The sequence below is a fragment of the Morus notabilis genome, unplaced genomic scaffold (assembly GCF_000414095.1).
Source record: "Morus notabilis unplaced genomic scaffold, ASM41409v2 Scaffold2113, whole genome shotgun sequence".
NCBI lineage: Eukaryota > Viridiplantae > Streptophyta > Magnoliopsida > Rosales > Moraceae > Morus > Morus notabilis.
Window position 1 is genome coordinate 72,810 of NW_010357106.1, and position 14,142 is coordinate 86,951.

A 14,142-nucleotide genomic window follows, 5' to 3' on the forward strand; every position below is an offset into this window, starting at 1 on the left:
GAAAGCATTTAAGTTTTTACTTAAGTAGCATAGAATAAATACTATCCCTTTTCTAAGAAATTCTCTATCATTGCCACTTGGCTGGAAATTAAAAGGTTTATATGGAAAAGGAGAGAGAGAGAGAGAGAGAAATAGTAAAATAAAAGACATGAAATAAGATGTCTTGCCAATTCGCATTTATTACATTAGACAACTTCCAAAAATCACCTCTTTCTCTCTCACCTGAAATTTCTCACTAGAGAGTAGAGCCGTAAGAACAAGTACTAATAACAACAACATGGGAACCTTTTCGCAGCCATATTATGCAGCAGGGACTGATGCCGTGACGCTAACGAGCATGATCGCGGCATCGGCACGCACCGCCGCGACCCACAGGAGGAACTGCGAGCAGCTGGCGGAGCACGCGAGAGTGATCGGAAACCTCCTCGAGAAGCTAAAAGCGACGGACCTGGTGACGCTCCCGGCCGTGAAGGAGCCGTTGGATGGGCTGGAGGAGTCTCTGAAGAAAGCGCTGGAGTTGATTGAGTGCTGCAGAGACAAGAGCTGCCTGTACTTGCTTGCCATGGGGTGGAGCGTAGTCTATCAGTTCCGCCACGTCCAGGACGAGATTGATCGTTACCTTAGCCTCGTGCCTTTGATTTCTCTCGTTCATGAGTTCCGCTTGCAGGTAATTTTTGTTCGTAGAAATGGTATTAATTTGTAATTCAGCGATTAGTAGCAATATTTGCAATCATTAACTGTAAATAGGACATGGTAACTCTCCTTTCATATATCTACAATGTTAAATTCTCAAGTTTAGACTTGCATATAACTGTATGAAACCGGAGTAATAATCAAACGAAAAGGCAATGTGGACATGCAAATAATTAAAAAGATTCCCTATTAAGCGTTTATAATGTTTTAATATTTTGCTTGGTGTAGAAGATTTCTAAAACTAATAACGTTCAAGTAAAAAGTTTCAGAAAGAACTGATCTTTTTCTAACCTCAATTCTCTTTGTTCTGAAAAGGACCAAACCAAAGAAAATAAATAATGAGGCAGTACTGTAGAGGGTTCGTGCTAATTTTTTGTTTTGTCAAACTGGGTCCCAATTTTCTTTGTTCGAACTTGGAAATGATAGGTTAGAGACCAACAAAGTTCTTGACGTTTGAAACTGGACCGTCCTTTCTTTCACTTTACACCTGTAGGAGTATTGTCGGTGTGACTGATAGTCTGATACTAATTTGACAAGTTGTTTTGTTTTTTTTATTTTTTTTATTTTTTTTATAACAAGTGTTTCGCATTTAAAGTATGGTAGTGGTATGTAATACCGTTCTTTGTCAAGCTGTTTTTTTTTTTTTTTTTTTTTTTTTTGCTGGTTGCTTTGTCAAGCTTGTCATTACTCTTTACTACTTACTACTAGTTTGAACTTTGGCCAAAAATTAAAGAAAAACGGAAAAAAGGCTTGTCATGTTCTCCAGTAAAGTAATTGGCGATTATGATATTGCAGCATCTGCTTTTACACTCCTTTTTATTCAAGTTCTAGAGAAAAGGCTACTTGTTCCTTAATGATCACGAAACCATTACATAATTAATAATACGTAAAAGCAAAATGAGAAATTATTAAGGGACTATTCTTTTGAAGTGTAATTTAAGTGTAATTTTTGAGTTGAATTTGAGTTATAATTTGAGTTAAAGTTATAATTTAAATAAAATTAAATAAAATTAAAACTTAAAAGAACGTGAACATAAATAAAGTTGAAATTCGAGTTATTTTTTTTAAAATTTTTTAGACAAAAGAACATGCCTTAAGAAACTCCGATTCTTTTCCCCAAAGAATGATTCTAGATAATCACTCGGCTTTCGTGTATTGGATAGACTTGATATAATTTTGACAACTTTATATTATATCCAGATATCAGTAGTAAACTAATTCTGTCACAATGAGCCAATAACTATTTTTTATGTTTATAAAATTTTTGGGATTGAAGACGGGCCTTGGCACCGTGGTGGGAGCGCTTGCGTTTGCACCCGGGGTCCAAGGTTCGAATCCCGAAAACGGTCTCTCTTTCGAGAGTAAGGCCGCTTACATATATGATTGAATTTTCTCCCGAACCTGTCATAGTACGGGAGTCTTTTTGGTACTGGGGTCCGCCTATAAAATATTTGGGATTAGTCACTAGTTAAACTAATTTTAGTGCTGAAACACTAAACCCCAGAATCTGAAGGAAGGGTTGAAGGCTATAGAAGAGGACCAAAGAGACTATACACTTGATGAGGAGGACGTTGAGGCTCAGAAAGTGATTCTGAAACCGGACAGAACAAAGAAAGACGCAGACATATTGGAGAAGTCTCTATCTCGCAGATATCCTGACTTGGGTTTCCACGAGGCACTTCAAGAGGAGAAGGAGAAGCTAAACATAGAACTGCAACGATCAAGAACAAATAACGACCCCGACCAATGCCGAGTTATTGAACACCTCATTGACGTGACTGAAAATGTTGTTAATGCACTTCCAAGCAAAAAAGTTAAGAAGGTTCTAAGCAATGAACCGACCTATGTGGTATCTGGGTAAGAACTTGATACGTCACTTAAGTAGAGCGTTTAGTGATTTGGTAATTCATTTGACAATGCGGTTTTGTTATAGGGATATTACCAATGGAGATTTTGAATTGAAGACGGACAATGAAGTTCAGTCAGAATGGCAGGCTGATCTAATCGGCTGTTGCAATGAGCCTTGTCTTAGTGAGTTTCTTAAACCAAATTACATCAGATATTCTTTGTAATCTTATGTTCAATTACTCATCGTATATGGATTTTACAGGCTTGAAGACCTTTATCTATCCTTGTGGAACATTTTCGTGGATGGCTAATATAGTGTCAAGAGGAAAAATATGTAAGCTTATTTAGTTTAGGATTTTGTTTTGCTCTGTTACAAAGATAACAAGGTTGAAGTGTGTGTGTATAATAGTCCTACAAAGAGTTCTAATCGCTGTCCCATTTTCAATTGCTTGAAATACAGCTCGTGAACGAGCGATAAACAACCTGCTGGCATATTCACTAGTTGGTGGCTGTTGTTGTTACTCCTGCTGTATGAGAAGGAAATTGCGAGAACTTCTTAACATTGAGGTACTATTTTAGTTCACTATTACAGTAAAGTTTTGAAGGATAAATTTTGCGGCTTTTCATTACCTTCTTAACTCCATTTTTATCAACTACTAAACTAGGGAGGTTCCTGTGATGACTTTTTAACTCACCTGATGTGTTGCTGCTGCGCAATGGTCCAAGAACGACGTGAACTTGAACTCAGAAACTTTGAGGGTAGGTGCCTTCTTGCCTTTTGATCTTTTAAACTTGTAATTGCTGTCATAAAGTGATTTCATACCGCCTTTGAATATGTAAAGTCTGTATATAGATTGATAAAGAAGCGAACATTAATGGTGGATAATGGGATACACTACCATTGCTGGTTTACTATGTTTTTTTGGTTAGCCTAATTGGCACTAAATAAATTAGCATTTCATTTTTATTTTTATTTTTATTTTAATTTTTTTGAAGACAGGTATCTCGATTCTCTTATAGGCTTCAGGCTTTGACTAAGTTGGATACTGTACTAGTACGAAGTTAACAGAATAGATTCTGCTCATCTTAACAGTAATTCAACACCACCTTTTGCAGGTTGCCAAGGAAGAAAGATGATTCCTCCACCATTCCAATACATGAAAACGTGACGAATCCCTTGCATGTTGGGTTGTGCCAAAAAATAGATTACTACACATGCAGTAGTTGCTGATACACCATGCAAAAATTGCATAATACGCGTCAGAGATAGTAAAGCTCAAAGAGACCTAAAACAAACTAGTCTAGCTGCTTGTAATCTTTACATTTACGGTATACATATATGTACATATAACCTTTTCAAATTCATCCCATAACAAGGACACAATCCAAAGATGTAGGAAGCTGACAGTCTCAAGCAACTAGAACCATTTTACCTTGATGGGAAACACAAAGAGGCAATGAAACAGTTTTGGAATCAAAACGGGGAAGAGCACAAAACTCATTTTCTAGGCTTACTGGGTACTTGAAATTTCCTACTTTGGGACAAAAGAATCAACTTTAGTATTTTTTTTTCTTTTTTTGGCTGAATTATCAACTTATCTAGTACTTGAATTTTCTTCCCAAACAAAAGCAATTCACCCTTTCCTTATACCTTTCCCTTATTCAGCTTCCAAATCCTGTCATTACTAATATCTGTCATTCACACCACAAAAAATGAACACTCTTTTCTTCCTCTTTATTCTCTTCTTCTTCAACACTGTCTCGTCCTTCGACTTCCCAAACCGTTTCACCAAGTCGTCCCTCACATCCTCTCTCCATCATAAACCATCATCCCAAAAATACTTCGAGCTCGCCCTTCCTCTGCCGTCCGATCGGCTGACTTCATCGTGCACTCTCCCGATCCTACGCCACTCCTTCGCCAACACCATCGATGGCCCTCCTTTCTCAACGCCTTACTCTCCGCCGTCGGATTGCCCCTCCCCCTGGTCCTTCGTCGTCGTCGAGTTTCGCGCCAAATGCAAAGGAGAACAGTACGACCGAATCTCCGCCCTGTGGCTCGGCGGCGTCGAGATTCTCCGGACTAGCCCCGCCGAGCCGACCGAGGGCGGGATCTTCTGGAAGGTTCGGAAGGACGTGACCAGGTACTCTTCGATTCTCTCGCGATCGGACTTGGATCTCACTATTATGCTCGAGAACGTCGTGGACAAGGACTTTACTGGAATCTACCATGTCGAAGTCAATTTTCTGTATTACAAGGACAACGTAACCGAAGTTAGGGTTCCGTCTACGACCGGAGATCGGAATGAAAGTGGAGAGTTAGGGTTTATAAGGCAAAAGACAGGGCTGGAATCTTCGGATTTTGGCGCGAATTTGGCGATTGTGGAGGAAGAGCCGGCGGATTTGATCATTCCGATATCGGACTCCGGCGAGAGGGGATTCTGGTTCAGATCAGAGAGCGAATTGGATTTGCACGCCAAGGAAATCCGATTCCCGAAGAACACTCGCCGAGCCGTTCTGGAACTTTACGTGTCGTTTCACGGCAACGACGAGTTTTGGTACTCCAATCCGCCGAATTCCTATGTCGCAATGAACAATCTGGAAACCGCTCGCGCTAACGGAGCTTACAGAGAGGTTTTCGTGACCATCGACGGCGAGTTAGTCGGATCGGAGGTTCCCTTTCCGGTTTTCTTCACCGGTGGAATCAATCCTCTGTTTTGGGAACCGGTGGTGGCGATCGGAGCCTTCAATTTGCCAACGTACGACCTAGAATTGACGCCATTTCTCGGAAAGCTCTTGGACAAAAATGTTCACCGGCTCGGGATCGGCGTCTCCGACGGAATCTCGTACTGGCTCGTGAACGCCAATTTACACCTCTGGCTGGACCACAAATCGCCGTCGGTGGTTGCGCAATCGAGCTTTTACCTGAATCCGCTTCTCCAAATTGAGCGCCAATCGCAGTTCAGAAAACTCGACGGATCGTTCAAGACCAAAGCCGAGAGAACAATCCAATACACAGGTTGGGTCAAGTGGAGCGGAGGCAACCACACGACGACATTCTCGCAGAGGTACAAGCTCTGGAACACGATCCGGTTCCAGAACGACGGAGACTACAAGTCAGTGAAGCAGAAGATCAAGGCGAGCAGAGAAGTCAAGGTTTTGAACGACAGAGGCCAAGTGATTACTTGTACGAGCTCGAAGAGGAAATATCCTCTGAGAGTGATCACGGCGAAGCTTCCAGGGTCGCGGAAGGACACCTATATGCTGGTCACGAACGTCTCGCACTCGATGGATGAGAAGTCCTTCCATGGCGGCCGTAAAAGGCGGCTCTACAATTGGCAGGACTCGAATGGGTGGATGGAGGTGAAGGGTCACTCCGTTGTCTCCGGCACGGCAGAGACTCTGCAGAGGGTTCGATACAGGGACGTGTTGGGGTGCTATTCCAGGTCTGTTTCCGCTAGTAATGGAAAGCTTACAGGAGATAATACGACACTGGCGTGTTTGTCGTTGGCTTCTTCGTAATAATAGTTTCTTTCTTTTGTCGGAATTAATAATGAAACCTGTGTCTTAAACTTTTTTGCTAATCCCGTGTCTTAACTTTTTTATGTGTACATAATGTACTTATGTTGTCATTTTCCTGTAATTTCGTAACTTGCAATTAGTTCACTTCCTTTTAAGAATAAGTTTATTTCTTTTTTCCTTATTTGTTATTGGTCTTGATGCATTAAAGGCACTTCCTATTACGTGCATGGGCGTTTGTCGGCAGTGAATGCCTCCAATTTGTATGGGACTCGACACGTTAAATGGCCCTCCTATTTTGTGTATACTGATTAGTGAGGTAGATGAATGGTGTACAATTTTGTTTCATCTTCTATGAATCTTTGATCACCACATAAAAAATTTATTATCTTCCAAGTTTCCATAAAAAAGATACATCTTTTTTTTTTTTTTTTTTAGAATTATAAAAGATACATCTTTGCATAAAAAGGAAAAAGAAAAGTTATTATATCTTCCTCTAAACTGTGATTTGCCAGAGTACCCCATATATTAGCTAAAGTTGAATAATAAACCAAATTGAACACTTCTGTTCATGACTTGACGTACAATTTTCATAGAAAAACCAAGTTGTACTAATGGTTGGGTTATGAAAAATCTTGGCAAAAGTCGACTCTTTCATTGTTTTCAATTTCCCCAAGCAACATAAAAAAAAAAAAAAACTCTTTATATATATATATATATATATATTTGTATACAACTGTTCGCATTTCGCCAATGTGAATTTTGCATCCATATCAACCAATCAAAAAGGTCCCTTTTTTTTTTTTTGAGTTAATCTCACGTATAGTTCCTGAGATTTACTCTTAATTATACTTTAGTTCTTGACTTTTAAAACGTAACCACAGTTGATTCCTGAGATTTTATTATGTTTTAGTTTCGGTCTTTCCGTTTACTAGGTGTTAAATATTTGATGAAGATTGTGTAAATTAAGACTAAAACTGGGAGAAGTTAAAATTTAGAGACTCTACGGAAACTAATTTTTGTTTTTTGTATTATTTTAGTCTCTAAACTTTAGATGTTCCCAAATTAATTTACACAGATTTCATCAAATATTTAATACATAGCCGACGGAAGGACTGAAATTGAAATAAAATAAACCCCTAATGACCAACTGTGAGACGTTTAAAAGTCAAGAGACTAAAGTGAAATTGAGGGCAAACTTTAGAGATCATTTGTGGGATTAACCAATTTTTTCAATAATAATGCAACCAAAAGGTTGAGAGCGCGAGCAATAGACGACCTAAGATGCGAGTAGCAGCTGTTGCATTTGACAAACTTGTTTTTTAGCTTTGATACAAGGCTATTCATTCCCTCATGTACTAGTTTCATAACGATAGTTATAATAGTTTTTCGCCTGATATAGCTAAAGAAATGAGAAAAAGAGAAAAGGAGAGAGTGAGACGGCCGGAATTTCAAAACTGCCTTCGAGTGTGCCGCTAGATCTTTGGCATTGAAAATTGGTTAAGAGGCTCCTATCGTTGTTTGATTTTCAATGACGGTGGTTGTGTTTGGCAAAGTGGCTTTGTTGGGGCGGATCTAATTTGTTTTAAAGGATGGAATCTAGATAACTTGGTGGCATTTTTTGGCGCATTCCTCGTCTGGTGGTCATACTCTTTCTAAGTTTTGTTTTGAATGATGGTGGGCTTTTTTTGGAGGTGGTGGTGTTGTCTCCAGACATTGATGGTGGTGGTCCATATGTTTCACGTTCTACTGTTTGAAGGCATCTCATCAGCTTCACTGCTTGTCCCTCAAAGCATTCTTCCTACCCTGACAATCCTCTTGTCAGCTGTACTGTTATTGAAGGCTTGCGGCAGTCGTGCTTTGGGTTTTAATTGTTTATGTTTAGTCTAATACACGCGTCAATATTTCTGCCATATAGTAATAATGGATGTGGTTCTTCCACCTTTTGAGTTTGTTTTTGGTCCGTCAAATTTAGATCTTGGCGAGTTAAAAGTCCCACTAGATACAAGTCTAGGCGGAGATGTTAGTGCCTTAAAGCTACGCGTTACATGCTCTCTATGGATCAAAAACTTTTATCGATTGTCGTGATTTCTAAAAGAGCCTTATACATGCTCAAACTGATGTGTTGAGGAATTTTTCCGATATTAAGTCTCATCTTGCGTCTTTTTCTTTGTGCTTCATTAGAATTTACTAATGGAACCAATTTTTATCGAATATTTTGTATCGTGTGCCACAGGTTCATCTGCATTATTATTGATGTCTATATCACTTTTTTGTTGAATAAAACTTTACCTTAAAAAAAAGAGAAAAAAAGAAAAAGAAAAGAAAAACATTGAATACGATATTTTTCACGAAAAACAAATATGTTGACCCGACCCTCCATGTTTTCTACAACGTAATAGTCATTGCATTTAATTTGCTTGTAATACTTGAAAAGTTACATGACCAGTAACCACTCAGAACAGATGACTTAGTGGACGTTTAGTTCATGAGATCAAAACTATGATTCAGAACCATTTTCAGTTTACGCATGTTTTTTGTGAAAGAAAACACTGTAACGAACCATTAACTATAATCCGAACCATAACACGAATCCAGCGAAGCATTAGTGGCCTTATGAACCTCGAGGAAACTATGCTTATGTCCTAAAAACAAGAACAAACAGCGAAGAGAGAATTTTTTTGCGTCCTTGAACAAAGACAAAGACCTCCCCAAACAGCTATCTTTGCAGTCTGGGTCAACTACAACTGATCATACTGCAACGAATTCCATTTATCTCGCATACCATAAACGTGACCTACTCCCAAAAATGTAGGAAGATCAAGCTAGATAATATAACCAATGTACTACAACAACTAAAACAGTGTTAAAAGCAAGACTGCAAGGTGAACGGGACAAACAGGATTGTACCAAAGATCTCAGCCGAGCGCTAAAGCAGGTTATGTGTTAGCAACTGTATTGATGAAAAATGTACATTAGCAAGAGGAGCTGGACGTGGGCCTCGTGGCTGAAAACCATGAAAGTCGAAGCCAATAAGGAAAACGGATGTGAGATTATTCCTTCCTTACTTGAAGTCTTGAAAAACACACTATAAGTCATCTTTGCCCGACCTTGTATCATCCTTCCCCGGTAAGAAGAAGGAAAGAAGCCAACGGACAAGTTGAGAAAACTTAATCGTTGCAAGATTAGGCTCCTGTTTATCCAGCTTCACAGTGCAAAGTGTGATAAAATTATGCTTCAAATGAGGAGCGACAATTGTTTCCTGTATATATGTAACACAAAGTTTTGAATGAGCATCAGATGAGGAGTCACGCCAAATGAAGCGTTTGAGTAGGATAACATTAGTACCTTAAAAACTTCAAATGGACAGAAATCAGAACCACCACAACCCTGCACGAACAAATACATAAAGTCAAAATCTTTGAAGATGTAACATCAAGTTAGAAAATAACTAGTCGTCAGAGAGAGAGGCTTACAGGCAACGGAATGGGTTGTTCGTTATGCAAGACTTGCAGAAAATACTTGCTTGAAGTATTCGCTGGACAGCTGTGCAACACAAGCATGTTGTTACCAGCAAAAGGCGCCACAACACTGCCCCTCCAGTTTCTCCTTTGTGGAGGCTTTGGAGGGAATTCCAAGGGTTCTTCCTTCTGTATTTGCTGAAATTCTGAAATATTTGGAAAGAAGGATTATATTGATTATATAGGATGCAGAAAATGCTCACATTTAGCACCCATCAAATGCACTGAGATCCTACAAGATAGTTAAGAATATAATGATGAAATCACTCACCAGATCCTTCAAGGAAAAGTCCAAGAAGACAAGAGAATGGAACCACAGTCTCTGCATGTCCGAACCTTAGTATTGCCTTTTCATAACTTCCAGGAGTGTGTTTTTCTATAAGGACAAGATGTTGAAATATTATAAGATACATGCAAGCATCATAGCTTTCCACAATTGCTTTAGTAAGGTTAAAGCTCCCACTATTGAAGTACCATACCTATTTCTCTACTCCGTTTTATTTTATTTTACCTAGACGGCATGAAAGGCGAAGCAACCAAACAAGTATAAAGTAACTAAAAATTACATGACCACGGGATTATTAAAGTGATTCCAATCCTCCACCAGGTCATTATTTCTCACAACAATCTTACCTTCCTTAGCTTGGATAGCCCGCTCCACAGATCGCACAACATCTTCAAGTAATGGCACTCCCATGCGATAATTCAATGAATTGCCATAACCCTTCAATATAAACATTTCCAAGTCATCTGTCCACTCAAGCATCTCAACCTACACGTGTAGAGAATTTTGAATGAGAATAAGAAAAAGCATGTAGCAGCAATAAAAACTATATACCACTTCCTAGTCCTGTTTTGTTGATTTACCAGCTCACTACAGGACAGCTACTTATACAGGGTTTGTGTTGACTATTAAAGTAATAATAGATGAGATCACCGATTGACAAATTTAACTTTCTCAAGCTACAGGACTAAAAGTGAACACATTAGGGGAAAATATCTGAAAAAAACTAATAATAATTAAGTCACATCAGGGCAAGTAATAAACAATCATGTATACCTCTGAAGGGGTAAAAAGACCACAAGCTTGGTCAGTTATATCCAATAAAGATGCTTCCTGCAAAACAATCACCAATTTGGGCGATTAAAAGAAAGCTTAATATCAACTTTTTAAGTAAATGTAATTAATTCTGAGACGATTAAAGCAAACGTATCAACTCTGAACTAATCAAAGGGAGAAGAAAAAAAACTGAACTGATCAACTGATAGAAAATGCTTACGGACAGAGATCATTGAAATAAAATACCTGTTTGCACAGTAACCAAAGAGAAGATGTATCCTGCCTTGTAAAATTCAACTTGTAGCGTCCGACCAAAGCAGAGGTGATCTTGTCAAGAATTGGTTCCTTAAGTTCATCAACAAAAGGCTCTTGACTTTTCCTGAAGGCCTGCATCCATAAGTCTCAAATATTTACGCAAAACAATTCTCATAGACGATAACTATCAACAATCCTTTTATTATTCAAGCACAAACTTCACACTTGGCAATTGCCAAGTCAAACAGCCCTTTTTCTTTGTCAGATCTGGAAACATCTGCCTTTTTTTTTCAATTATGGATAAGAAACAGTACAACTTCTTATAGAAATCTTTGGAGAAACTCATAGCCGAAAAAAAAAAGGGGAAAGGAAATATTCCAAGTATAACTACAGAAAAATAAGAATAACTCCATGGAGCACAACGAAAAACCAAAAAACCATTACAAAACACGCTTCTAAATTAAAAGGGCCTCTAAAATGTTATGCACTAGGTGCCCACATAGGACGTGGTGTAACAAGAAGTTAATCATTTCATTAGCTCTATAAATTAAATAAACACAAGAAGGGAACAACTGATGAGATTTATATGTTTTGGAATTTATATATCCGAAGAAGCAGATGAGACTGGGAAAGCAAAATTACCTTGTAGTTCTGGCAACAGTCATGAAAACGTAGCATTATATCACTTGCACGGCTTTCACTAGTTACAGCAAACGCTCGATGACGCCCAGGTCCAAGACTTCCTCTCGCACTGAATAGCCCCATTCCAAAAGCCACAGCGCTAGCTGATGCTCGAGGAACCTAGCCCATTAAAGAATCGAGAAATGTGTAAGTTGACAGGTGACAGCAAATTTGATAACAGATAGAGAATAAAAGACTGGCCATGACCATAGCTAAAGTTACTAAATAATTGCTGCTTAAGTTGGGACCCGAAAAAATTTCACCGTGTTGTTATTAGAAGTGCATGAACATAAAATATGTTCGTCCACATTTGAAAAGAGCTTTTACAATGGCAACTTATATAGAAAGAAGTCAGGTAATGCTTTAACATAAGAAAATCAAAGGAAAAGGAAACTAATGATGCTTACTTGACTTGTCCTTATTGGGTAAACATCAGGGTGGTAATCCTCATCAAACAAATTTGGAAACTTTTCTCTAGTCCTGATTCCAAAATCATATAGTTCCTTCTCTCCTTTACTGATTAATTCTCCACCCTTCACTTTTTCTTTCCAAGGAGATTTCCAACCCCACAACCAGGAAGGAACTTCTTGCAAAGACAAATTTTGTACCTCCACATCTCTCAAAAGTACTTCGAGATGAGCTGCCAACCTGTCTAACTCTCTCATTCTTTTTTTGGTTGGTGAGCGCGTTCCATGTCTTGCCTAGGAATGTAAAGTAGTAATATGGTTAGCAATTATGTCCTCTAATTCAAACACTTATACAGTATTAGGGCATCAACAGAACCAAAAATGTGTCAAATCATTAAACCGAATACATAAACCATTCCCAAGTCCATCATGCCTTACAATCTCCGCATATGCATAATCAATGTTTAAATTATATGTCAATCCAAGCTTAACAAGGCTTATGAACGAATCAAATGAATAAGATCACTGAAAAAGGATGGAAATGTATCGCGATTTGACACATAAAAGTAGCTTCTCCACCAAAACATTTAAAAGGGAAAGGCCTAGATTTTTTTTCTCATAAAATATCTCGTGTCAATTCTATACTACACTAACAACATTTTCCAACAAAAAATTAAAATTGTGCAAACTACATTTATAACATTTATCAAAATTACTTCAATAGCATTTTCCAACAAAAAATTAAAATTGTGCAAATAAATGATACCACAAGATTCAGGTGGATGGGAGTACATCCTTCTGGAACATTCGAAGCTACAAACGAATTGTCAGCAATATCTTTGACAACACCATATCTTCAACGAAGGAGAAAACAAGGAAACAGAACAATTAGCCCTACAAACACCATAACTACTAATAATCCGGTATGAAACTTCAATTAAAAACCCAAAAAAGTAAAAATCGATCCATTATAATACATAGAATCGAAGAGAAAGAGAAGGAGCGAGACCTGGATACAGTAGAGAGGTGTTTGCGAACATCAAAATCTTCGCCGGCGTTTGAATTGGCGATCACCGACAGGGATATTAGAAAACAAACAAACACGGCCTTGTTCTTCTCCATTATTCTGTCTCCAAAGAACACACCCAAAGGAGAAGAGGAATGTGGAGGTGATTAAAGCACTGTGTAGAGAATAAAAATGTGTCTGTGTGTACGGGTAAAGAGTTTCCGCTGGTTTTATTTTGGAATTCGGCATTTTCTGCTTTTTATTTTTTATTCCATTTTGGTGAAAGGCAATTTTAAAATTTATAGATTTATAGATATATTAGATATTCCAATTTCCCCGTCCTTCTCTATTGCACACAAAAAAAAAAAAACCAAAAAAGAGTTATAATAATTGGGAAAAAAATGAGTCAATTATAAAAAAAAAAGTCTTTTCTTTTTCGTTTAAGAAGAACGGATTTACTCTCATAGAGTATCAGAAAAATAAAGGCTCCGTTCACTTCACCAATTCGAATTTAAAATTTAAGTTTTGTTATAATAAAAAGCTCTCAGAAACAGTCACATCTAACTTTTTTGAATTTAAGTTTTGTTATAATAAAAAGCTCTCAGAAACAGTCACACCTAACTTTTTTGCTACAGTAAAAAGCTCTTACATAAAATCACATCTCAACTCAAATTACAAATTTAAATCAGCGAAGTGAACGGACCCAAAATTATGAGTAATTTTTTATTTTTTAATCATTAAATTTATATTAAAAATTATTTATTTTACATATTTTTTAATTTAATTTAATTTTAATCAAATTTAATAGTAAAAAAAACTGATCTTTATCTTATCAAAAAAAATTTCTAAGAAAAATGAAAAAAAAAAAAAACCAGATACCGATGCACACCTCTAAATAGTATAAAATAGGCACTAGGCAGGGTATTAATTTTCCTTTCCTCTAATTCACAAAAACGCTTCAAAAATTTTGGGCCAAGGCCGAGCTGGCTCTAATAGAGTTGGGCCTAAGGTTAAGACCAATCATTTATATCGTTTTAAATAATTAAGCGTGATTTGAAATATTCAATAAATCTAACTAACTGATCAAACTAACTAGTCTAATATGATTCAATTAATAGATAACTAACCTCAATCGATTGGATTGGATGTGAATTC

The 14,142-nt window shown here is 37.7% G+C and overlaps 3 protein-coding genes across 3 annotated transcripts; 2 read left to right on the forward strand and 1 right to left on the reverse strand.

The window, feature by feature from the left end:
- Nucleotides 1-190: 190 nt before the first annotated feature.
- On the forward strand, nucleotides 191-3,733 carry LOC21390346 (protein MID1-COMPLEMENTING ACTIVITY 1). Its single transcript, XM_010089224.2, has 7 exons — nucleotides 191-667; nucleotides 2,198-2,550; nucleotides 2,627-2,724; nucleotides 2,804-2,875; nucleotides 3,002-3,108; nucleotides 3,207-3,300; nucleotides 3,658-3,733. Exons 1-7 carry the CDS (start codon nucleotides 278-280, stop codon nucleotides 3,708-3,710), a joined length of 1,167 nt encoding a protein of 388 aa, XP_010087526.1. The 5' UTR covers nucleotides 191-277; the 3' UTR covers nucleotides 3,711-3,733.
- On the forward strand, nucleotides 3,732-6,342 carry LOC21390347 (peptide-N4-(N-acetyl-beta-glucosaminyl)asparagine amidase A). The gene has a single exon (XM_010089225.2). It carries the CDS (start codon nucleotides 4,255-4,257, stop codon nucleotides 6,058-6,060), a length of 1,806 nt encoding a protein of 601 aa, XP_010087527.1. The 5' UTR covers nucleotides 3,732-4,254; the 3' UTR covers nucleotides 6,061-6,342.
- A 2,527-nt stretch (nucleotides 6,343-8,869) lies between these two features.
- Nucleotides 8,870-13,175, reverse strand: LOC21390348 (multiple inositol polyphosphate phosphatase 1). Its single transcript, XM_010089226.2, has 11 exons — nucleotides 12,991-13,175; nucleotides 12,748-12,835; nucleotides 11,982-12,275; nucleotides 11,536-11,694; nucleotides 10,885-11,025; nucleotides 10,639-10,695; nucleotides 10,212-10,350; nucleotides 9,850-9,954; nucleotides 9,534-9,724; nucleotides 9,406-9,447; nucleotides 8,870-9,319 (listed from the first exon to the last, which is right to left on the reverse strand). Exons 1-11 carry the CDS (start codon nucleotides 13,101-13,103, stop codon nucleotides 9,146-9,148), a joined length of 1,503 nt encoding a protein of 500 aa, XP_010087528.1. The 5' UTR covers nucleotides 13,104-13,175; the 3' UTR covers nucleotides 8,870-9,145.
- Between the last annotated feature and the right edge of the window lie 967 nt (nucleotides 13,176-14,142).

Excerpts from the sequence above, each read along its gene's own strand:
- LOC21390346 (XM_010089224.2), top strand. The coding sequence starts at position 278 with ATGGGAACCTTTTCGCAGCCATATTATGCAGCAGGGACTGATGCCGTG. Across the intron at positions 2,725-2,803 it reads TTGCAATGAGCCTTGTCTTA|GCTTGAAGACCTTTATCTAT; the intron begins GTGAGTTTCTTA and ends TGGATTTTACAG. Across the intron at positions 3,109-3,206 it reads GAGAACTTCTTAACATTGAG|GGAGGTTCCTGTGATGACTT; the intron begins GTACTATTTTAG and ends CTACTAAACTAG.
- LOC21390348 (XM_010089226.2), bottom strand. The coding sequence starts at position 13,103 with ATGGAGAAGAACAAGGCCGTGTTTGTTTGTTTTCTAATATCCCTGTCG. Across the intron at positions 11,695-11,981 it reads ACCCAATAAGGACAAGTCAA|GTTCCTCGAGCATCAGCTAG; the intron begins GTAAGCATCATT and ends TTAATGGGCTAG. Across the intron at positions 10,696-10,884 it reads TTTGGTTACTGTGCAAACAG|GAAGCATCTTTATTGGATAT; the intron begins GTATTTTATTTC and ends ATTGTTTTGCAG.
- LOC21390347 (XM_010089225.2), top strand. The coding sequence starts at position 4,255 with ATGAACACTCTTTTCTTCCTCTTTATTCTCTTCTTCTTCAACACTGTC.